This window comes from Ailuropoda melanoleuca, chromosome 17 (genome assembly GCF_002007445.2).
Source record: "Ailuropoda melanoleuca isolate Jingjing chromosome 17, ASM200744v2, whole genome shotgun sequence".
NCBI classification, from domain to species: domain Eukaryota; kingdom Metazoa; phylum Chordata; class Mammalia; order Carnivora; family Ursidae; genus Ailuropoda; species Ailuropoda melanoleuca.
The window spans coordinates 17,739,077-17,762,763 of NC_048234.1; the positions used below are offsets into that span (position 1 = coordinate 17,739,077).

General features: G+C 44.0%; 1 protein-coding gene across 2 annotated transcripts in view; it reads right to left on the reverse strand.

Moving 5' to 3' along the window:
* Positions 1-23,687, reverse strand: part of SPTLC1 (serine palmitoyltransferase long chain base subunit 1) — a 53,029-nt gene that overhangs the window by 17,247 nt on the left and 12,095 nt on the right. For both annotated transcript variants that reach the window (XM_011224800.3, XM_002919106.4), the window contains exons 4-8: positions 19,497-19,590; positions 18,867-18,939; positions 12,339-12,471; positions 5,378-5,507; positions 1,268-1,357 (exon numbers count right to left, since the gene is read on the reverse strand). In XM_011224800.3, the coding sequence (XP_011223102.1) occupies positions 1,268-1,357; positions 5,378-5,507; positions 12,339-12,471; positions 18,867-18,939; positions 19,497-19,590 (520 nt within the window). The remainder of the gene's footprint in view (positions 1-1,267; positions 1,358-5,377; positions 5,508-12,338; positions 12,472-18,866; positions 18,940-19,496; positions 19,591-23,687) is intronic.

Below are 23,687 nucleotides of genomic sequence, written 5' to 3' on the forward strand. Positions count from 1 at the left end.
GTACAGACATTTCTTCAAAGATATACAAATGGCCAACAAACACAAGAAAAGAGGCTCAACATCATTAGTCTTTTGGGAAACGCAAATCAAAACCATGTGTTACACATCTACCAGGGTGGCAAAATTGAACAAAACAACTGAGCGTTGGTGAGGCTGTGGAGAAACTGGAATCCTCCCCCACTGCTGGTGGGAATGTAAAATGGTACAGCCACTGGGGAAAGCAGTCTGGAAGTTCCTCAGTAAATTAAACATAGAATTACCATTTGAGCCAGCAATTGTACGGCCAGGAATATACACAGAAGAACTGAAAACAGGGATTCAAACAAATACTTGTACACAAATGTTCATGGCTGCACTCACAGAAAGTGGAAACAATCCAAATCTCCATCTACAGATAATGCAACACGTCCACACAGTGGACTATGACTTGGCACTAAAAGGGAGTGAAGGATTGATACAGGCTACAAACTGGGTGAACTATGAAAATACGGGAAGTGGAAGAAACCAGGCACCACAGGTCATAGATGATATGATCCCATTTATCAGGAATATCCAGAAGAGGTAAATCCAAAGAGACAGAAAACAGACTGGTGGTTGCTAGGAGCTACAGGCAGGGGAAAATGGGGAGTGACTGGTTAGCGGGCAGAGGTCTCACTGGCAGAGAACCAGACAGTTGATGGCTGCATAACACAGTGCCTGTGCTCAATGCCAGAACTGTACTCTCCGAAATCTTTTGTGAACTTCACCTCAATGAAAAAGAAATTTCAACATTCATGGTTTCTAAAAACAGCATATTGCTTTTCCTATTAAAAAAGCTGTTTTGGGGACGCCTGGGTGGCTCCGTTGGTTAAGCGTGTGCCTTCGGCTCAGGTCACGATCTCGGGGTCCTCGGATCGAGCTGCCTGCCGGGCTCCCTGCTTCTCCCTCTCCCTCTGCCCCTCCCCACTGCTTGTGCTTTCTTTTGTTCTCAAATAAAACAAAAATCTTTAAACAACAATAAAAACTGTACACTTGAAGTAAATGTATTTTATTAGTGTATCAATTACACCTCAATAACGTTGGTTTTAAAAAGCTGAGTCCTGATTTTTCTTTAAAGACCAGGGTGAGCATGTAATGTTAATCTACTTCCCTGACACGGTCCGAATGTATCTGTGGTACCTGTTATGCAAAGCAATGCAGACGTTAGACATTAGAAGTGCTCGTAAACAAACAGCGTGACTGCTCCACAGTCCAAGTACTGAAATACTGGGTAAACGTGGTTGCTTACCAGTTCTGGAAGAGGACAAATAGTTCCAGTGTTCATATACAGCCCTTCCACTACGATGAAACGTCGTGTGACCCGAGCCTTGCGAGGATTCTTTAAAAGGAAAAAAAAAGACATTTTAAATTTCAGTAACTCCAAATGCAGAATCTGTGAGATGCTCCCTAACGCTCCACCTGACAAGATCTATTCATCTGAATAAGCAAACAAATAGTCTGGGTGAGTTTCAAGTTCAAGGTTTCATACCCTGTTACTTTGAGATGAAGAACAGTGCATTCTTCTCTCAGGTTTTTCTGTTCACACCATCAACTAGGTGACCACATGCACGCGTGCACACAATTTAGGTGCTCTGAGAATACTGAAACACAAACAAAACCCTCCAAATCCAGAATGACTGAGAAGGAGCCCAAGGGAAATTTCTGGGAAGATGGGCACATTTTAGGTCACAAGGGGGCCGTGATACCGGGGTTATTCATCGCGCAAACGCATGGCTAGGATTCTTCACTTCAGTGTCTACACTGATGGTGGCAATCATCACAGAGATGGGGAGGGAGTTCGGCAGAGGCTCGGATGACACGAGAACGGCAGAATGTTGGTAACAAAGCTGGGAGAAGGGTGTGGAGGCTTCTTGTACTACCGTGCCCTCTTGGGACGCACCTGAGATTTTCTATGATAAAAAGTTAGACATACCCTGCTCTCCTTCACCTGCCAAAGAGCAGATACAACCCTCTCCTTCCTACCTACTGGGTCAAGTAAAACTCAAGCACGACCTCATCCAGGCATGCCTGAGGTGGAGGTGGAAGGGCTGCTTCAAACAACACACCACCTTCCTGCACCCCACCGATGGCAAGTCACAAATAATAAACCGCTCACACAATGCTTCAGGCGTGCGAGGCTGAAAAAACACTGAGGTCCGCAGGTAGAGCTGGCACCATCTTCCTACTCAAAGGTTTCTTGCCTCTGGGCTTCTCGTCAGGGACATTCTAGAGCCCACAGCTGTGACACTCAGAAAAGTGTCTGTTCAAGTATGCGGAAGTACATGCCACTGAGTGTGCTTGGCCATCTTTACTGTTCTTAACCCAAACCCGACTGCCATGGGTGTGCTGGGGGTCACGGGTGAGGAAGTGAGGAGAGGTGAGCCTGTCCCTACCCTTCCAAAATGAAGTATTTTTATTATGACTTAAAAAATATTCAATGGAGGAATTTTGGGAAATGGGAAAGTACACAAATTTTTTAAACAGATTAGCTAGTTACAATTCTCATTGATAACTGCTGTCTTTTTTGTAAATATGTATCTTTATAAATGACTTTGCTCAAATCAGGATTTTACTGCAATAGTGTTAGGACCTGAGTTTAAAAAGTTATTTTAATTAATAATTACTGGAAACATGATTTCAAAGGAGATATACTATTCTACCTGTGGATATACCATATAGTAACTATTCCCCCAATGCTGGACGTAGGCTGTTTCCCTCTTTTACATCACATTGTGACCATCTTCCAATCTTTAACATCACTTCTGATTCTCTCCTAAAGACAGCATCCCAGATACAGGTGCAAGGTTATAGACGTGTCAGAATTCGGGAATATCTTTGCCCATTCACCTTCTAGAAAGGCTGTGCCAATTGGCACTCTCCCCAAAGTTACAGGAGGGGCCTGTTTCATACACAGATCAGTGCTGGCACCGGTTATTAACTGTGAAAAATGTTCCCTCATCAGACAGGTGAAACCCCCTTGCCTAATTTCACCAATTCTTAGCGAGGCCCGAGTATTTTTCACTTGCTCACATTTATTGGTATTTCTTCCAAGAACTGTTGTTTTTACCTACTGTCCTTTTTAATTTGTTTTTTTAAAAGATTTTATTTGTTAGAGAAAGAGAGAGCGCATGCAGAAGCAGGGGGAGGGGCAGGCAGAGGGAGAAGCAGACTCCCCGCTGAGCAGGGAGCCCAACACAGTGCCCGATCCCATGACCCTGAGATCATGACCTGAGCCGAAGGCAGATGCTTAACCGACTGAGCCACTAGGTAGCCCCCTACTGTCCTTTTTTATTTTTTTATTTTTTATTTTTTTAATTTTATTTTATTATATTGTGTTAATCACCATACAGTACATCCCCAGATTCCGATGTAAAGCTCGAATGCTTCATTAGTTGCGTATAACACCCAGTGCACCATGCAACACGTGCCCTCCCCACCACCCATCACCAGGCCATCCCCTTCCCCCACCCCCTCCCCTCTGAAGTCCTCAGTNTTCTCTTTACTACGTCTGTATCTTTGGGGTAAACACCCAGTAGTGCAATGGCTGGGTCATAGGGTAGTTCAATTTTTAACTTTTTAAGGGACCTCCACACTGTTTTCCAGAGTGGCTGTACCAACTTGCATTCCCACCAACAATGTAGGAGGGATCCCCTTTCTCCACATCCTCTCCAACAATTGTTGTTTCTTGTTGTCTATCTTTGCCATTCTAACTGGCGTAAGGTGGTATCTCAGTGTGGTTTTGATTTGAATTTCCCTGATGGCTACTGTCCTTTTTTAAAAGACAAATTAATATGGAACAAGAGAACCTTATATGACAGAGAATGAAAAACATCTATGAACTACTTGAAAAACTGACACCAAAAAATCTGTTCCAAACCTGGATGAAACCGCAATATTTTAATTCACTTTCAAATAAAAGGTAAGCGTCTAAGTAGAAAATATTAAAACGCTGGGCATTTAGTATTTACTTGGAAATAGAAATTGAAAAAAAAATTATTTCCAAAAACCAAAGTGTAAGGTTATTTAGAAAACCACCCCTACCAAGAAAATGTGGTATAAATTAATTAGTAAAAAGGTAAAAACTATAAAATGGAAATAAATTTAAGATAATTTTCTCATCATTCATAAAAAAAGTTCTACAGATTATAAATCTCATAAAACATGCACGCAGCGTGCACACACACACAACCTATCTTCCAAATCCGTACAAACTCCCTTGGGAAAATAAACTCTACGGAAGACTGGTTCATTGGTCACACTGTCAAGTCTGCCTTCTCCAATCTGGTAGCATTCTATGACTGAATCAGAATATGGGACATCTTTTTACAATCTGTCAAAAGAAATTACTCAGTGGAACGGTGTCAATTTTAATATTTTCCCAACAGATTTTTCTAAACGATATGACTGCGCAACGCTGGCCTCAGCACATGTAGCATCAAACAGTGAGAGTCTCTGCGTATTCATCACAAGAAAGTGTGTATTCTAAGTGCTGCTCTTGGGCTGTCACCTAAGTAAAGAGGACAGAATCTTAAACAAATAATGCATGCGTCTGGAAGAATAAAAATTACAAAATTAAGGACCATGATGAGCATTTTTCGTCAGTGACTCTGGTAATGAATGAGTTGCACTGGGAAAGCCCTCTTGCAAGTGGTGTTTGCAACGAAGGATGTAGTGCCCAGGTCCGTACGGCCCACACGCAACGGTCAGAACTGCCTTTTCCACCCGCGTGGTCAGTCAACAAGTACAAGCCCAGTGATGCTCTGGGCACCTTTCCTCCGCTGCACTCTCTCACCAGAACACCGAGGAGCTGGGGCCCCCCACTCCCCACCCCTCAGGGATGCAGGTACAGGTGCTCGGGAAGGAAATCAGGCTGGGGTCACTGCTGCCCACAGACAGCAGCTGCTCGGAGGGACAGAGTCACTTTGTTCATAAACTCATACATTAAGATCTGTTGCCACTGTTCCTTCCAGTTAATTGATACGTGATTTATTCTGACATAAACAAACTTGTCTTGAATCCACAAGGTACATCCTGTCACCACACTAATGCGCTCTGGTGTTATTTCTGGAGAGTGGCGATTACACCCCCAGCCCCCCAACACGCACACCATTTTTCTCTTTCAGAAAGCTGCCTCTGTTACCTTCCCCCAAAGCTGCCATATGTAATTATGGCAATGATGAGCAATTACAATCAGACCTGGCTCTCCAACACGGAGTGCATTTAATAAGCAGGGATGCCCTCACTTCATATCCAAATGTGATCCGCAGGCAAGTTTTCATGACAAATTACCATTTCATATATAATTTAGCTGGTTAGCAAGTACAAAAGAACTGTATAATTTTCTTCAAAAGAATCATACCTTTTGATCTTCCATCTCTTGTTCTTTCAGTAGGCGCTCCAGGTCAGCCATATCATTATGCTGAAACAACTTAATGTCACTACGTGATGCCTGTAATCCTTTCTGAATGGCAAAGCAGGCAGCTCTATCTCTGCAAGGAAGAGAGACCCACCAAATTGGGGTTTTAAAAGGCCTTGTCAACATTCTCAAAAAAGGAATGCTTGCTTTTTGTAAGCTGATCAACATCCACTTGTTAACACGGCAAATCAATTGAACACATTTGACGGCTTACACACCACTGTTTGCACTTCCCTCTGCATGTGCTTTTCACAGAGCTACCATGTTGATTCTGCTGCACGAAGCACTCCCCTGCCGCATTTCACCCTCTCAGAAGTCAGCACGCAAGTCCGCTCACCCACAGCAATCTTCTCAAGAAACACGCACAACGCCGGTGATCTCACCCTCGGTGGCGTCTCGGATTTGACCGGCACACACTCTGCCACTACTTGGCCATGACAAGTACTACTGACTGTTGACTCTGGTTCTTGCAGATGAAACTTCAGTAAGATCTTCCAAACTGAGTTAGTTAGGGAGGGAATATGTTTTTGAAATTAAGTTGTACTATTTAAAAGTATACCCAAGACTTCTTCTGCAAAGATGGAATGGTCTTATTTTCCCTGTTTTTTCTAAGTACAACCCCAAACTTTGGACGTTTCATGTAAAACAAACATAAGAAGACTCGGAAAAGTGGAGAGAAATGACAGGCTGGCTGAGGACCTAAGAAATGACGTCTCATGGACTTCCCTGACTTGGAGCTGATGAAGTTGGCCAACTCGAAGTGCCAAGGGGCCTGGCCAAAAAAGCTCACAGAAGCCTGCTCTTTGTAGCCAAAGGGAAGGAAAGGGGGCAGCCCAGCAAGTAGAAATGACTCAACTGCAGCCAAACCACAGAAAAACCTGGGCCCATCGCCTCCACACCAGCGAGGGCTGAGGGGTAGCTAGATCCTGACCCTCGCAAAGCTAAGAAGCACGCCGACAAAAGCCACGGTGGCATCAGAGAAGACAGCCAGGACTTTTATCTTCACAGGATGGGAACAAGTGGCCCTCGTTGTGGTGTCCGTGAAGACCACGTGGACAGCCCCAACCTCCACTCCCCTGCAGGGAGGGGCACCCTCCTTTTCTTGGCTCGGGCGGTGTCAGAGGAGGCTCAGGGGAGAGCAGGACTCTCATTAACACCAGCGGAAAAGAAAACACCCCCACCCTGACGTCAGTGGAGGCAGAAGGGGGACCCTGGCCTTGAACCTCTTCCTGGCAGTAATGAGGCAGCAGTGCCCCCCTGCCCCGAATGGAAGAGTGACAGAGAAAGCCAACTAAAACATAAGGTTTAAATAAAGCATAAACTATAACAGCAGAATATGAAAATGTCCCAATTTCAAATATTACTCATCATACCACGAACCAGAAAGATATCAAACGGAATGAAAGAAAATAATCAACAAATGCCAATATTGAGCTGACAGATGTCAGAGTTATCTGAAAATTTTTTAGAGCAGTCATGATAAAAATATTTCAATGAGAGTTTATGAACATGCTTGGAACAAGGAAAAAACAAAGCCTCAGCAAAGAAACAGGAGACAAAGAATCCCACGGGGAAACTAAAACTGAAAAACACAATGACTACGAAAAAAAGTACAGTGGATGGGCTGAGCAGCAGGCTGGGAGGGACGGAGGAAAGACTTGGAGAACTGACAGACCTAACAACAGAAACTAGGCAATATAAACCAGAGAGAAACACACGGCAAAGAAGGAACAGAGCTGCAGGGACCTGTGGAACTACAACAAAAGATGCCACGCTGGCCTCAACCGAGTCCTGAAGGACGAGAGAGATGGCTGGGCTGAAAAGGTACTCAAAGAGAAAAGGGCTGAAACACCTCGAATTTTGTAAGAAGCTGAAACCTATAAAGAAGCTGAGTGATACAGGTACACCCAAACAGATATACACCAAAATCACAGTAAAGCTTCTGAGAACTAATGATAACGAAAAAATCTGGGACAGCAGCCCCACTAAAATTACACCTTACACAAAAGAGAAAAATATATGAATGACCGATTTCTCATCAGAAACCACGGAGATCAGAAAGTGTTACAGTATATCCAAATACTTGGAAGAAGAGAACTCTCAACCAAGAATTCTAGAACAAGCAAAAAGATCCTTTAGGAGTAGAGAGGAAGAAACCAAACCATTCTCAGCTAAAGGAAACCCAAAAGAAGACGACCCCAACAGGCCGGGGGAAAATGAATGGCTAAAGGAAGCTCTCTACATAGAAAAAAATAAGTAAAGAAGACAAAAGAAAGAATCTTAGATTATCAGAAAGGAAGTAAGAACACAGTAAGTAAAAAGTATGACCAAACACACTAGGCTTTTCTTACCTTCCCGAGTTTTCTAAATTATTTTGGATGTTTTTTGTTTTTTTAAGATTTTATTTATTTGACAGAGAGAGACAGCCAGTAAGAGAGGGAACACAGCAGGGGGAGTGGGAGAAGGAGAAGCAGGCTTCCCACCAAGCAGGGAGCCCAATGCGGGGCTCGATCCCAGGACCCTGGGATCATGACCTGAGCCGAAGGCAGATGCTTAATGACTGAGTCACCCAGGCGCTCCTATTTTGGATGATTTAAGTAAAAATTATAACACTGTCTGATGGGGTTTTCAATGTATATGCAGGAAGTACTTAAAATAATTAAAAACAAGGAGAGTACAGAAATGTAAAAGAAGGTGGAGGCTTCTCTACCTGACTTGGTAAAATGACAAGACCAGCAGAATGCGAAAACTTAAGTGTATACATAATGTCATATTTAGAGCAATGACTAAAAACAAACAAAACTATGCAATGAGGAACACTCAAAAACACCACAGATTAAAGTAAAAATGGAATTCTAAAACATGCTCACTTAACTTCCAGAAAGGGAGGAAAAAGGAAACAGAAAAACAGAAAAGAGATATTAAGAAACAAAAAATAAAATGCCCTCACACACCCAATAATTACTTTATTTTTTATTTTAAAGGTTTTATTTATTTATTTGTCAGAGAGAGAGAGAGCACACACACGCAGTGGGAGTGGCAGGCGGAGGGAGAAGCAGGCTCCCCGCTGAGCAAGGAGCCCAATGCGGAACTCGATCCCAGGATGCTGGGATCATGACCTGAGCCCAAGGGAGACACTTAACCGACTGAGCCACCCAGGTATCTCTCCAATAATTACTTTAAATGTAAATGGCCAAAATATACAATTTAAAGACAAAGACTGGTAGAATGGATTAAACATGGCCCAACAATATAAGAAAATACACAATAAGATATAAAATAATATAGTAGTGAATGTATATGTAATATATACAATAAATAGAGCATGAAAACATTCATCAAGAGAAAACAGAAGTGCCTGTGTTAAAATCTGATAAAGTAGGGGTGTCTGGGTGGCTCAGTCGTTAAGCATCTGCCTTCAGCTCAGGTCATGATCCCAGGATCCTGGGATCAAGCCCTGCATCGGGCTCCCTGCTCACTGGGAAGCCTGCTTCTCCCTCTCCCATCCCCCCCTGCTTGTGTCCTCTCTCTCGCTGTGTCTCTCTCTGTCAAATAAATAAAATCTTTTAAAAAAATAAAATAAAATAAAAAAATAAATAAAATCTGATAAAGTAGAGACTTTGGAACAAAGAAAATGACCAGAGATGGAGAAGAACATTATATAGTGATATGATCAATTAACCAAGAAAATATGCACCGAACAATAGAGCTACAAAAGGTGAGAAGGAAAATTGAGATAAGTGAAAGGAAAAACAGATAAATCACAATTACAGTAACTGTAGGACTACAAGACAGGAAACCAGCAAGGGCAGATTAGACTTCAACACCACCATCAACTAAGAAGATCTAATTGTCACTTATAAAAGTCAACTGAGCAATGGCCGAATACTCTTTTTTACGTGACTAGAGAAATATTCCAACATAATCCACATCATGAGCCATGACACAAACTGCAACAAATTTAAAATCTCCCAACACTTGGAAATTAAACACACTTCTAAATAATTTGTGGGTCAAAGAGAGTCTAAAGGAAACGAAAATATACCAAACTAAATGAAAATAAGCAGATCAAGGTGTGAACATGTAAGTACTGCACAGCACAGCACTAACACATTAGAAAAGAGGAAAAGTCTCAAGTCAACAATCAAAATTCCCAACTAGAAAAAGAAAGAGCAAAAAGAAACCAAGAAAGAGCAGAAGGCAGGAAATAATACCAGAAAGTGACAGGACTGAAAACAAAAACAGAATGGAGAACAATCAATGAAACAAAGAGCTGATTCTTTGAAAAGATAAATAAAATTGACCACCTTAGCAAAACTGACCAGAAGGAGAGTAGACAGATTACCAGACAGAAATGAAATGTGTTATCACTTCAGGCTCTGCAGACATTAGAAGAATAAGGAAATATAAAGAACACAACATACAGAAGCTTGACAACTGAGAAGAAATGAACCAATTCCTCGAAAAACACGAACCATCTTAACTCAACAATATGACACTGATAATTTGACCAGCCTTCTAAGTACTAAGGAAATTGAATTCATAATTAAAATACTTTCAAAAAATAAATCTCCAGGCCCAGTTGGCTTTTCTGGAGAATTCTACCAAACATTTAAGGAATTAACAATAATTTTACACAACTTCTCCAGAAAATACAAGAGGGAATCCCAACAGATTTTATGGAGTGGTCTCCTAATGCCAAGACCAAAGCCCAAAAAATGTAAACATCATTTGCCTTCAGGAAAATATAAATTAAAATCACAAGAAGATGTCTCTACACACTATCAGAATGGCTAAAATTAAAAAAAAAAAAAATGACACCACCAAATGCTTCTGAGGATGTCAAGAAACTACATCACTTATATACTATTTATGGGGATGTAAACTGGTACAGCCACTCTCGAAAACAGTTTGGCAATTTCTTAAAAAACTATGCAATGCCATATGACCTAGCAACTATACTCCTTGGCATACATCCCACAGAAATGAAAAGTTAGTTTTAGAGAAAACCTGTACATAAATGTTCACAGCAGCTTTATTTGTTATAGCCCCAAACTGGAAACAACTCAGATGTCCTTCAGAGGTGAGTGGTCAACCAACAGTGGTGCTTCTGTACCATGAAATATGACCCAGCAATCAAAAGGAATGAATTCTTGATCTACATGTGCATGGATCTCCAGAGAATTAATGCTGAGTGAAAAAAGTGAATCCCCAAATATTCCTCACTGCATGACTGCACTTGTATTAACCATCCTGAAATGACAACATTACGATAGTGGTAGCTAGGGCATAAGGAGTGGGGGGGGGGGTCGACCATGGGTGTGGTAACCCAAGGGATCCTTGTGGTGATGGAAATGTTCTGTGTCCTGACTTTATCCAAGTCCATATCCCAGCTATGAAGTAACCACTGGGGGAGACTAGGCAAAGGGCACACAGAATCTCTATGACTCGTCATAAACAGCGACAGACTTAGCACATGAGCACCCACTGAGCCGAGACTACTGCTGGCAAAGCTTACTACCATCTACTAAAAGGAAGAAATTAAGCCCTGGACATACTTTCTAGGCCTAATAAATTTATCAAATAATTTATTAAACACCATCATTACCTCTGGTGTTCCTACCTCTGAATGAATTCTGGGCAGAATATTTAAAATTATGTGTCAGAGAATAATTAAGCTGCCTAACTGAACAGCAACAGAAGCTCTTGATGCAGTGAATAGCATGTGGGAGTGAGTGTGGCCCGGGCTTCCCGGCAGTTAAAACGGAGAAGACAATACCGTGCTCGTGATCTGACAAAGGAAGCAAACAAGCCCAGCGTAGGCCGTGTGTTGGTGCTCCCAGGCTGCCACGGGGCTGTGGGGCAGGACGGGCCGCACACGCACCCTGCCCCGAAGCCCAGGCAGAGCCGGTGCTGTGGCGTGAGCTCGAGCTTGCTGCACCGGCAGGAGCCCGCCAGTGAGACTGGACTCTGAAGCCCTGTCGCTCGGACCCCTGTTCTAAGTGCCAATCTCTGTTCGTTTATTCACTGAGCTGGTGTGTACTGAGCAGAGCCGAACGGCAAACGCTCTCCTAGGCAATACGCTCGTACAAACCGAGGAAAGCGCAGCGAAAGAAGAGCACGGTGAGTGTGAGGCAGGATGAGCAGAGAGCAGAGGGGCTGTGCGGCGTGTGTGCAGGCGTGTGTGCAGGCGTATGAGCGTGCGCACATGCGCGTACAGGAGGCCTGAGAAGCAGAGGGACTTTGACAGGCAGCCTGAGCACCCACGTGACCATGGATTCCTCTGGCTGTGAGATTTTCTCCACATGCGGCAGAGCTCTCAGCTTGGTCTGAAAGGTTAAGGAGGGCTTCCCTGCAGAGGCGGTACACGTGCAGGGTGAGCAGGGGTCAGGTAGGAGAGCTCTCCGCTCTTCCTCTCCAGAGAGGGGCCAACGCCACACAGCTAGTGCGCGTGTGCTCGAGTGTGCGGATTTGCTCGTGGCTTCTAAGATCCCAGCAAGCCAGAAAGCAACGTCAGCAGAGACCAGGACTCGGGGTGGGGTGGTGAGCAATGAAGACTCCACCAGGCAGTTTGAGCGACTGCGTGGGCGGTGACCATGGACTTTTGAGGACACTATGCTGTCACAGAACTGCAGAGGGAAGGGAGATGATGGGCCTCACCCAGGGTAAGTTTGGCTTTCCCGACATCAACAAAACCAATCAATAACAAAAAAAATGTTTTAGGCAGCCTTCTAGTGACGGTCTCGTCAATGCTGCACAGGTACTTCATGGAAGTTACCATGTATTTCTTTAAACAGAAAGTCAGTATTACCTAAGGCAGAAAACCTCTAACAAAGGAATTCTCCAGGAAGATCACCACTATCTCCAAAGGAATTATGATTAGAAACACAGTAAAGCTACTCACACAAACACAATGTCCCCTCTCTTAGAATAAGCAGGAATAGCACTGGCTATGGTGGCAAATCCGTACGAGTAGATAATGGCTTCTTCTGTCTTCATAAATTTTGCCAGGCGGTCTTCCAAATCCAAGTGCACATCTATAATAAGATGTTAAATGGTTAAAACATCTTCTAATGCTTTTTAAGAATAAAGAAAATAACGTAAGAAGTTTAGTTAGTAATACTGTCACTTTATGGCCAAAACGAAATTTTTTTGAGTTATAATTTAGATGAGATCAGTGTAGATAATTCTCAGCCGAAACGATTCCTAAAGCCTGTGAATGGACTCAGCTACTCCTCTGCCCTCCGTGTGTTAGTGGGGCGGCTCCAGTCCTGGGCTTGGCTTCCGCATCAGCCTAGCGCGGCAATACAAGCCCGGTGACTGTACCTGCTTTAACTTCCCTCAACCAACCGCACCGGGGCTTTCCCGACGTGTGACACATTAATTTATTAAAGGCTTTTTGCATTTTAGCAAAAGGTACCACAGCAGACATTAAGACAACTGTTAACCAACTTTTAAAAGGAAAAGAAAAAGAAGAGTAAAAGAACCCCACATACTCTGCATCAAGACAGTGCTCCCTTCTCTGACAGCCGTACCTGTATGCCCTGTGCACCTGCTCTCACTCGGCAGCACTAACTTCTCTGTCTGAATTTAAGTGTACTGGCGACTTCAAATGAACAGTACAAAGAGAAATGCAGTATTTTACAGAAGCCCCTTGAGAAGAATGCAGACGTAACAGCAGGAATGGATTGCGCCTGTTAACCTGGTACCTCTCCTTCTCCTATCGTGGTTCCTTACTACCGTTCACCTTCCCAGGCTCAGCACGAGTCTGCGCACCCTGGCATGGAGGGCCCAGCGATATCGAGAATAAACAGTGCACGGACCAGTTTTGAAACTGAAAACTTCAAAGTGGTCTTAAAACGAGGCATTACCCAGGAGAGAAGAGGACTTTTAGAACTTCCTTTAGCTCTTTTAACTACACCAGGACCCAGGCTTGAACAACAAATCAGGGTTCTGCCACATGCCCTGTCAAGGGTCAGGTAAGCGTATACATAAAGTGGGCTTTAGTTTATTTTCTGGGTATTGCTGCTCAATTTTCGGATTCCTCACTATTGGTCCTTGCCATCAAATTGGGGTTGAGCTTAGGGCACCTGCACCCTGCCTCCTCTCACTCGGTGGCTAGTTTCCACCTGCACCCCCAGTTCACAACTGAGTGCTCTCAGTCTTCGGTCAGAAATCACCATGCATGTGTCGTAGAATGGACCGAGGTACTTCAGGCCAGTAGACCGAAGGCGCGACTTGGCCTAGTCCCTTCCTCTGGGGTTGGAGCTCTGGAGTTCTCCTATGTCAGTGGCTATCTGCTTCTCTCAGCTGTGTCGCTTTGTCAGGTGGCACAAACCTGGTCTTTCTCCCTGACTCTGTGCTTATCAGTGATAGTCACTGCATGTTTGATTAATAAAGGAACTAACTGAGAACATTAATGGACTCCCCTCATCTAACTACTTTTTAAAATATATTTTTAAAAAGTCCATTCTTTTATTATTACTTGATTGGAATGGGATAAACAGTTCATTTTCACAATTCCTCCAAGACGGGTATGCACAAAAGACCAAACATGCTTCTTCCTACTTACAGTTAGAACGTACACTAACATAGTCTACTACGAAAAGCACACGAAGTGACATCTGATTCCATTCCCGGAAGGTCTTAGTCATTGTACAGAATGACATCGACATTAAATAAGTGTGGGATTTTATAGTAACAAAGTTAAGATGACTATATCCCATTTGATCAAAATGGTATCAAAGGGGTGCTTAGGTCTTCAAGCATTAGATCTGTGACATCATCAGCACAGAGGACACGACCCTGACCCTGACTCTCCCCCCTCTGCTATATGCTGCCAGTGAAAGTTTTCGGGGAAAATCGGATGAGAATGAGGAAAGCGGCCACACACCGGAGAACCGAGCACCTCCCACGCTGAGCAAGGAGCGCCAGCCTCTTCCTTAGAGTGCTCCGTGCACCCTGCCTACAGGCAAGTCCCTGTCACCCCCACTTCTGATCAGAATGAGGGCAGGTACCCTTCCTACAAATGACAATGTGGCCTCTACATCGGGACTATGTACCCCAAATCTCCATAATTCAGCTAGCAACGGACAATCCGAGCCCCAGACCTGCTCTCCTCCAGTACAGAAACAAAAAACATGCTATGAGCACAAACTATTTTTGTTAAATACAAAAAGGATTTTAAATCATTCTGTAGGCTCCACTTTAAAGGACTCATTTTTTTCACTGATGAGCCATGAGAAAGTAAAACAATCCTGGCTTAATTTCAGGCTTTAGCGTTAGTTACCCAGTTGATGAAAATTGCATGCTAGAAACATTCTCATCGTTGTACATACTCACAACTGTTTTTGTATCACTGCCATAAAGTGGTTAAGAAGAATCTACAGTAAGTCAGTGACTTACTGATTCTTGCCTTTCCCAACAGTTTAACAAAGACTGGCTTTTTTCTCCTGGTACCTGAAGACACTGGGTTTGAGCTGACCGCAGCCTTGCAAAGCAGGTTTTGTGACAGGCAGATACGGAGCGCTGCCTAACTCCTCCGGATGTGTGAGAGCTACTCCACGCAATGAAAAAACTCTCACCCCTAGGGAGGGGGAGGCAGCAAACAGGGAAAGTGCCAGGCCGCGTTCTCCTGATGTCTCTCTTCTGTGCAGATGACCCATTCCACCAACTGTTGCTACAGATCTGCAAGGAGTGCCAGCAAAGCACTACATCCTCTGATTCCTGGTAGGAACAAACACTGTAGGGAAGAGGCCATGGAGGGAAGTGCCCAGAAAGCCTCTGTGTCCCTCCCAGCACTCGCTGCCCTTTCTTGCATCTTTTCCCTAACCAGAACCTAAGAAAAGGGACTCAAGGCCAGTATAGGATGTCTGGCACCCAGGGTGGGGCCTGGCCATGGCAGTCACTGCAGAGGGTTCCAGATTTGGCCTCCTGCCTCACCGGGTGTGGACCCAGGGCAGGCTTGAAACTGCTCCGTGCCTCTCAGGTCCTTCGTCTGTCAAACAGGTAACAGTCGGACCTGCCTCAAAAGATTGTTACCAGAACGACAAGTCAATGCCTATGAAACACTCAGAGTAACGCCCGGCATGGAAAAACCAATACACCATTTAAGTGCTTGTATAATTAAATCAATATTTATGAAATAAAAGAAAAGGTTTTCTTTTAAAAGGAAAAAAGCATTTACACTATTTTCTAATTAAGTTGTCCAAATCCCAGATATTTAAGAACTTCATGTTATAGTAACTTGTTCACTCAGCTTCCCACTTATATACTGTCTCCTCTTGTATTCTGCTGAGAGGTATTTCCATTTTCTTGGTTGTCTTCCAAAGGAAAGACTATAAAACAGTCAACTTGAGAACAGTTTAAAAACAACCAACTACATTTTTTCTTAAGGCTTCTACATTTTGTGTCATACACTGTTTTCTTTTTAATCCCTTGAGACTTGGACAACTTTTCTTAAAAGTACAAATAGTATCACTTATGCACTCATTAGAACATAAATACAGGGCTGAATGTTTTCCAGAATGTTTTTATGTGCAGCATCTTATGTGATTCTTGCCAAAATGTTCTAAGCTGTGCAAACAAAGACTCTTGCCCTCCGGCACTGCAAAAACAATCCATGACCGGTTGGTAGAAAGAAGTGGCAGATCTAGGAACTTTATGACCAAATGTTCTTTCTAATAAAACATGCAGTCATGATTCAGTTGACTGCTCTAAAATAAAGAAAGAATATATTTTGAAAAATAAACAACTGAACAATTTACTTGTTTACTAACGGCTCTTGAACACAATTAAATGCCACTATCCCTCACCATGAAATCCTGCTACTGACTACATTCTGATTTAGTTTAGAACAAAGAGTCAAGTAGGCGTTGTATATGCAAAGCGGATCCTGGGGAACCAGTGACAAACCTCAAGCAAAAGAGATCTGAACGTGGTCAAAGAAAACAAAGAAGCTGGAAAAGAGAAAGTATCAAAGCACATGGGACCCGTTAGCTCTAGAGGAAAGTACGCTCTCTAACCTGACAAATCCACTCGCTCCGTTCTCAAACACACATTCAAACAATAAAATGAGAAGGTGGAAAAACTCCTAATCATATGGTCCTTATATGATTATCAGAAGAACTTGTGGAGCTCTACCTACCAAAGGCAAGAGAACATCCAGCCTAAGAAGCTAGACGAATTTTAACTCAACTGTTGTTTGATTTTTTTTCTGTATTAATCACATAATGTCATCTAATATGTTACTATGAAATAATAAAAAGAACATTTTAAAAAGGAAATTTACTTTTACTAGTGATTTACATTCATTCTTGAAAAGTTGAGAAAAGAGCTAAACAAGGAAGTATTTTCATCTTTGAAAACAGATGCCTGAATGTGTTACTTCCAGGAAAATTAAAAATAACCTTTTGGGGGGCCGTGGGTGGCTCAGTCAGTTGAGCATCTGACTTTTGATTTCGGCTCAGGTCATGAACTCAGGGTCATGAGATCGAGCCCCACGTCAGGCTCTGCGCTCAGCAAGGAGTCTGCTTAAGACCCCTGAAAATCAGCAAGGCACAGAACACATGCAGGCTATGTTACCATTTTTGTAAAAATAGAGGGAAAATGTATGTATGGAAGTGGTTTGCATTTGCTGGAAAAAGTCTCTGGAAGAATTAACATGGAATTACTGACAGTAGCTGTCTTTTTTGGGGGGAGGTGTGGGATAATGGTGGGGGAGAAGACAATTTTCACTCTCTATAAAACCTTCCGAAGCTTTTATCATGGGCTGAATTATTTAATCAAGAATATTAACTTAAAAACCATTCACTGAAGACCTCATGTCTGGAAGCACACAGCCACCTATTACTGCATATTACATTCCAGGTAATCCAAACAGAAAGCTGACTGGGCTCTCTTCTACCAGCTCTGGGAAAACTGGTTTTGAGGAGCTGAAGCCTTTCTTTTTCACGACTTAATTTAGCAATAAATCTGCTATCTGTTTTCTCAAATTAATTCCCAAGCAGAAGCCAAGGCCACACATGCAAATAAAATCCCCTAGAAAGAAAAGCTTTTAAGAAAGTAATTTTTTTAACCCCAGCAAGCAAATCATAGAAAGTCCTGTTGATCAGATTACAATGAACAACCCATAAAAAAATGTCTTTCCTAGCTTTCTAATACTACACATCTAGGAAATAATTCCTTACCGATAAAAACCAAGCAAACAATCCATGTTTGCTTTACACTGGGGCAAAAAGGGAGACTGATTGGCGCTCTGTAAGTCTTTGATCTTGCCATAAAGTCTGGCAGTCAGGATACTTGGTTTCTAGTCACAGGACTGAAATTAATGAGCTGTGTGACTGTGAGAAAGTCATGTAACGTCTCTGAACTTTCTACGCCGCTTCTGAATGGCTGGGATGCTGGAACGCAAGATATTTCAGATCCTTTACACCTTAAAAATGCACAGACACCTACTCTGTTGTCTGTTTCCAATACAAATAATTTACTAAGCTAGCTAAGGACTAAAGAAAGGTGCTCCCTTAAATAAAAGCACCTTAACTATTTAAGCAAAACACAAAGGCCTAAAGACGGCAATGCGAGAGAAGACAAAAAGACTTCCCTGGGCTCTATTTTCCCCACGTGCTGACATGTGTAAGCCAGAAAGTTATTTGCAGTAACATTCATTTGAACAATGATTTAACATTTTCTCTGAGGACTCTGAGTTAGGGACTTTGTAGTGTTTGAAACCACACTCATCCTAATACGCAGCTGGAAATCAATGACCCTTCCTCTTCATTTCAGAAAGAAAAGAGCTAATCGTCACTCCTTCACCACCCCCCCTCCTAATCTGTTCTTGCCTTCCTTCCGGCAGGAGGTGGCTGCCCAGCTGGAGCCATCTCCCAGCCCACTCAGAGGGAGGCTTGACCCAGGTTCTGGGCTCGGCAACAGAATGTGGGCAGAGTGCTGTGCAATGCCCCCTGCCTGCCTCAAGGGGTACTGCAGCCACGCAGCCTGCACCATCCCCCCCCCCCCCCCCACTTGCCACCTGGCTGCAGCCTAGCGGACAAGGACGGTGCCCTCAGTACTAGAGGAAGAGGACAGGGAGGAACCAGGTTCCATGACTATGAAGAGCAGAGCCACCTGCAATGGGACTCCCCCTTCCCCTTCCAACAGTCATGCCGGACAGAAACAAACCGGATCTCCTCATACCACCACCCTTGGGGCGCCTGCAACAGCAGCTCAGGCTCCACCCTACTGACATGGTGCCCCCAAGGCAGCAATGCCTTTCCTCTACGAGCGACATCCAGTCCCGGACCAGGGCAGCTCACACAAACAGCACTCACCCACTCGACATCACAACTCATCAAGGACATCTCTTCCAAGCAGTTTTGAAATCAAATTGAATCAATCCTTAAAAGCAGTTAGTTTGAAAAAGACAGCGGGAACATACCAAACGTGCCATAAAATCCTCTAGGTCCACAAGTCCCCACGCCGTACTTCTTGAGAGACGCCAAAGCTGCTGCCTTTGTGGGAGAAACGTCAGGTCTTAATACTTTATCTCTCAGGTTCAAAACTGACATTTCCTATTCTTTAGTCCCCCCTCCCCCGACTAGGTTCCTCCCGTTCTTAGAACCATGGCAATTCTAACAACAGGATATAAAGAGCAGACACATGTAAAGATTTAGGGACAGAACTTAAAACGTGGGAAAGTTGTATTGGTTTGATTATCCAAACGTGGTTAACTCAAGGCCTTTATAATTTTTGGCATTTCTGGGCAGAAGTCTTTCCTCAGAACGGTTCACTGGCTCACAATCCTCACAGGAGACGGAGCAGTTTCCTGGACACACCTCTGACTATTACCTGGGGCTGGCTCCCATGGGTTTCTGGATGTCACCGTCACTAAGCCACACCAGACACCCTGATTGCCCACCCTTTGTCGAAACCTCCGTCACAGCTCGGCCAAGAGGAGTCACGGCAAATGGCCAGCAGAGAGAGCCCTTTCTGATGTTCTCCATTTGTCTCTTATCTCGTGCCCAGCTTCTTACGTAATGGTGCCATCTTCCACACAGGTGCTACTTACCTTGACCCGAGGGTTATCCAACAATCCCAGAAAATTAAATGAGGCAAAGTTCACACATTTTTTTCCATTCACCACAATGTTGTGGCTGGGAGGGCTGGGGAAAGAGAGGACAGTGGTGTACTTGAGCAGGCATTCACGTTACAGGGCCCATACTGTCACATCACCCGGGGGGCACGCAAGACACAGAAGTGTTACCTTACCCTAGCTGCACACCTAGTTCTCTATTCTAACAACTGATTAATTATTTTAAAGGTTTATTTATTTCTAGAGAAATAAAAGTTTCCGTGAGTGTATGCACGGAAACGGGGAGAGACAGAATCTCAAGCAGACTCGGAACTGAGCACAGAGCCCACCATGGGGCTTGATCTCATGACCCTGAAACCGTGACCTGAGCCTTAATCAAGGGTCAGCCGCTTAACTGACGGAGGCACCCAGGCGCCCCTCTTATTTTTAAAATGTAAAATTAGAAAGTGGTGTATTACAAATCAGGCTAACTTGTAGTACTTAAAAAAAAAGTGAGCTATAATTCCAACACAGATAAATGGCAAATCTTATTGGATTTTAAAACTCATTAAGAAAGAAGTAGCTAAATGAAGTACCTTGGGAAAAAAATATGGAATAAGACAGACAAGACAGAAATATAAACACATCAAGATCAAAAGCAAGAATGGGCAGAAAAACATATGGCTTTACTGTTAAGTAGTTTAAAAATACATGTAAACTATAGAAAGACACTACAAAACTCAGTGGGCTATGTTTCCAAGTTCTACAGTTAGTGCTGGAATACTATGTAAGAGGGATTCCTCCCCTGCCCCTGGGGAGAAACAAAGACACAGTGTGGCCAGGAGCACAGGTCTCAGTTGGACTGGGAGAGGAGGCGGGCTCTTGAGATCACCAAGTGCTCTGCTGACAATACTCCCACAGGCCAGGCTTCAAAAACACAGGGCCAAACCGCAGGTCATGAGGCCAACTGGTCACAACCAGCCTCTTCTAGCTGAAGGAAGCCGTGACAAGAGTGGCACGGAACCATCAGAGCACCCGGCACAGGGCTGTGGCACGAAGCTGCTTCCCGTGTCCCCGTGTGCTGCTGTGCACGTGGGCTGCTCTGGAAGACACCCTGGGGCCAGAAAAGCCTGGGAAACCTGTTCTCAATACATGTTCACAGAACTGGTGTTCGAGAAACAGAAGATGCTGGGAAACCCGGGAAGGAAGAGAATGACCACGAGAAGCAGGTGGACCCATACAGAAGGCAGGAGGACTCCGCGAAAAGACCATGGGCTGCAGTGAGGCAGACAGCCTCCACCGGCATCACGGCTCCTCCTGGCTTCAGGAGCTCAGGGAGGCTCCCTGGCCTCTGTGAGTCTCTGCTTCTTAATCTAGGAAGTCGGGAAAGAACCCCCCTCTCAGGGTAATTGCTATAAAAGTGCCTGGTCCATAAGAGGTGCTCTCTAAATATTCCCTCCCACTTCCCTCTGGCCTCAAGGGCCCAAGCACCTGCTCTGATTCCGAACCCACCGTGTCACCTCGTTTCCTACTTCTCGGGCTTTCTCACGTTTCCCGATCCTCCTGGTGTGGAGGTGCTGGCGCTCACAAAGAGATGAAAGACAGAGCCCCTATGGAGACAATGTTATACTAAAGGCTGCTGCTGGAAAAGTCAAGGTCATTCTACAAAAACTAATAGGCTGAGAAATCAAATCATCGAGAGAAAGTACGCCCAAAGCCCGTGACCACAGCTGATAAGCTGTCAAGAGGCACCATGATGCAGGGATATAGGGATCTCGTTTCCGTCGGCACTTAGAGCAGGGGAAGAAAGCAGTTTCTAGTAAGAAACGGGAGGTTCACATCCTTGCTCCACGCAGGCTTGCAGGGATGTCACACCCGCCACTTACCACGAGAATGCTGGAGCACACAAGCCCTCAGGGTCTCTCGCAGAAGCAAATAAAGTCAACCCAGAGACAACTCCATAATCAAGGCATCAGAGGACCAGAAGGAGGAAAAATGAAACCCTTTCCAACCAAAAACCACTACCTCACTATTAGTGAGGGTCAGTAATTACAAAGTGAACTTAGAAATAAGGAGAATGGTGTTTTACCAGGAGCCTAGGATTACAGAACCCCATTAACAGTGGGTTGGCTACCAGTGTGAGAGCAGGCACCTAGAGCAATGAGAGACTCTAGAACTCAAGAGAACTGTGAGTATCCAAACACCTGGCAAATGACAGCAGTTACAGTTGCCCCACAAACTACGAAATCACACACGTTTCTTTTTCTATGGAGAAAAATAAAGTTGGATAAACATGTACAAAGGTGAATTCTAGACCTATTAAAAACCTAGAAGAGGGGCGCCTGGGTGGCACAGCGGTTGAGCGTCTGCCTTCAGCTCAGGATGAGATCCCGGCGTTCTGGGATTGAGCCCCACATCAGGCTCCTCTGCTATGAGCCTGCTTCTTCCTCTCCCACTCCCCCTGCTCGTGTTCCCTCTCTCGCTGGCTGTCTCTATCTCTGTCGAATAAATAAATAAAATCTTTAAAAAAAAACACAAAACCTAGAAGATATAACAAAAGAAAACGTTGAAGAATGTCCTTGTGACACCTTGGAGTAGAAATGATTTCTGAACAAGTCTTCCCACACACACAGAGTGAGACCAAAATGGATGAATCAGAGTCAAAATTAAGAATTTTGGTTGGGGCACCTGGGTGGCTCAGTTGGTTAAGAATCGACTCTTGATCTCAACTCAGGTCCTGATCTCAGAGTTATGAGTTCAGGCCCCGTGTTGGGCTCTATGCTGGGCGTGGAGCCTACTTAAAAAAAAAAAAAAAAAAAGAATTTTGGTTCAGTGACGACACCACAGACAGAGTTAACGGATGGATGATATTTACTGTACTTCCCTGAATCTAAGATGCCATCGCTGTTTTTTAGCTACTACTAAGGAAGGAAAACAGGAAAACACTGCTGATGAAAATGTAATGATGTTTTCTTGTGATCTTACGATTTTTGAGTTTACGTTTAATGAGAAATTCTATTCGGTATGCTTAGACACAGATTTCTGTCACACCACATCTGTACATCTAAAAGGGAAAACATAAATCAGTCAGCATATCCTTAACCTATTTAACCGAGTCCCGAAGGTTTTCTCCCCGCTGGTAAGTCATAGATTGCATATGTATTCCTACAATATTCTCCCTGCTGTGAGGAGTACCCCGTGTCGTCTAGGAGGATGCTCCCCCAACATCTCCGAGGTTACCTGACATGTTAGTGTCCCCCGTGCTTCAAATTTTGATGCTGTAATTAACCACAGGCAGAAATATGACAAAGGGAATGTTCAAAGCCTTAGTCACTGCACTGTGTTCTCTGGCTCAGAGGAGTCTGGCACTCTCTCCTGCCATCCCGATTTTCCTGCCAGCAGCATTCACAACTCAGCTGAAGCGCTGGCAGTAAGCACAGCCATGACCAAGTTTACAGATACACAAGCAAGGACACCCCACCCACCGACAAAGGCTCTCAGCAACCACAGATTCATCCCCGTTTCAGAGATCTTAAAATAGGAAAAATAAGAACGTGTGTCTTGAAATTAGCATAATGGAGTACTACACTGAAAACAGACCATAGATTAACGTCTACGTGGTACATGGGATTTTTGCTAATCAGAAAACAGGCTAGGAATTCAGGTAAGGAAAAAAAAAAAAAAGAGGTAAAAGATATGAAGAGGCATTCACAGAAGGGGAAAACCCCAGCAGCTAGTAAGCAGATGAAATGATACTCAAAGTCTCAAATACAAAATAAAGCAATGTTGCCAAACAGGGCTGTGGGGAAACCGGACCCCCGTATACTAACTCAGGGGAGCAGAGATAGGTGCGTCACCATGTAGAGAAGCCCCACAGGGAAATGAGACAGGCGTACGTCAGACCCCACTCCTGGCTCCAGAGAGACTCACACGGCTGCCCAAGGGGCCAGTAATCACCAGATGCTGGGTGGCAGTGGGGAGTGGGGGCAGCTTAGGTATCCATCATGGGGAAAGCAGCTAAGTACACAATGGAATCATACGTAGCAGTCAGAAGGAATGAGCAAGAAGTACATCTAGCCCTCCACATCTTCTGTTTGCCCTGCTTTGATATTTGTTCATTATCACTTAACACCAGCGAACATTCTATTCATTTCACTGTTGGTTTGTCTGTCCCGGAAGAACAAAGAT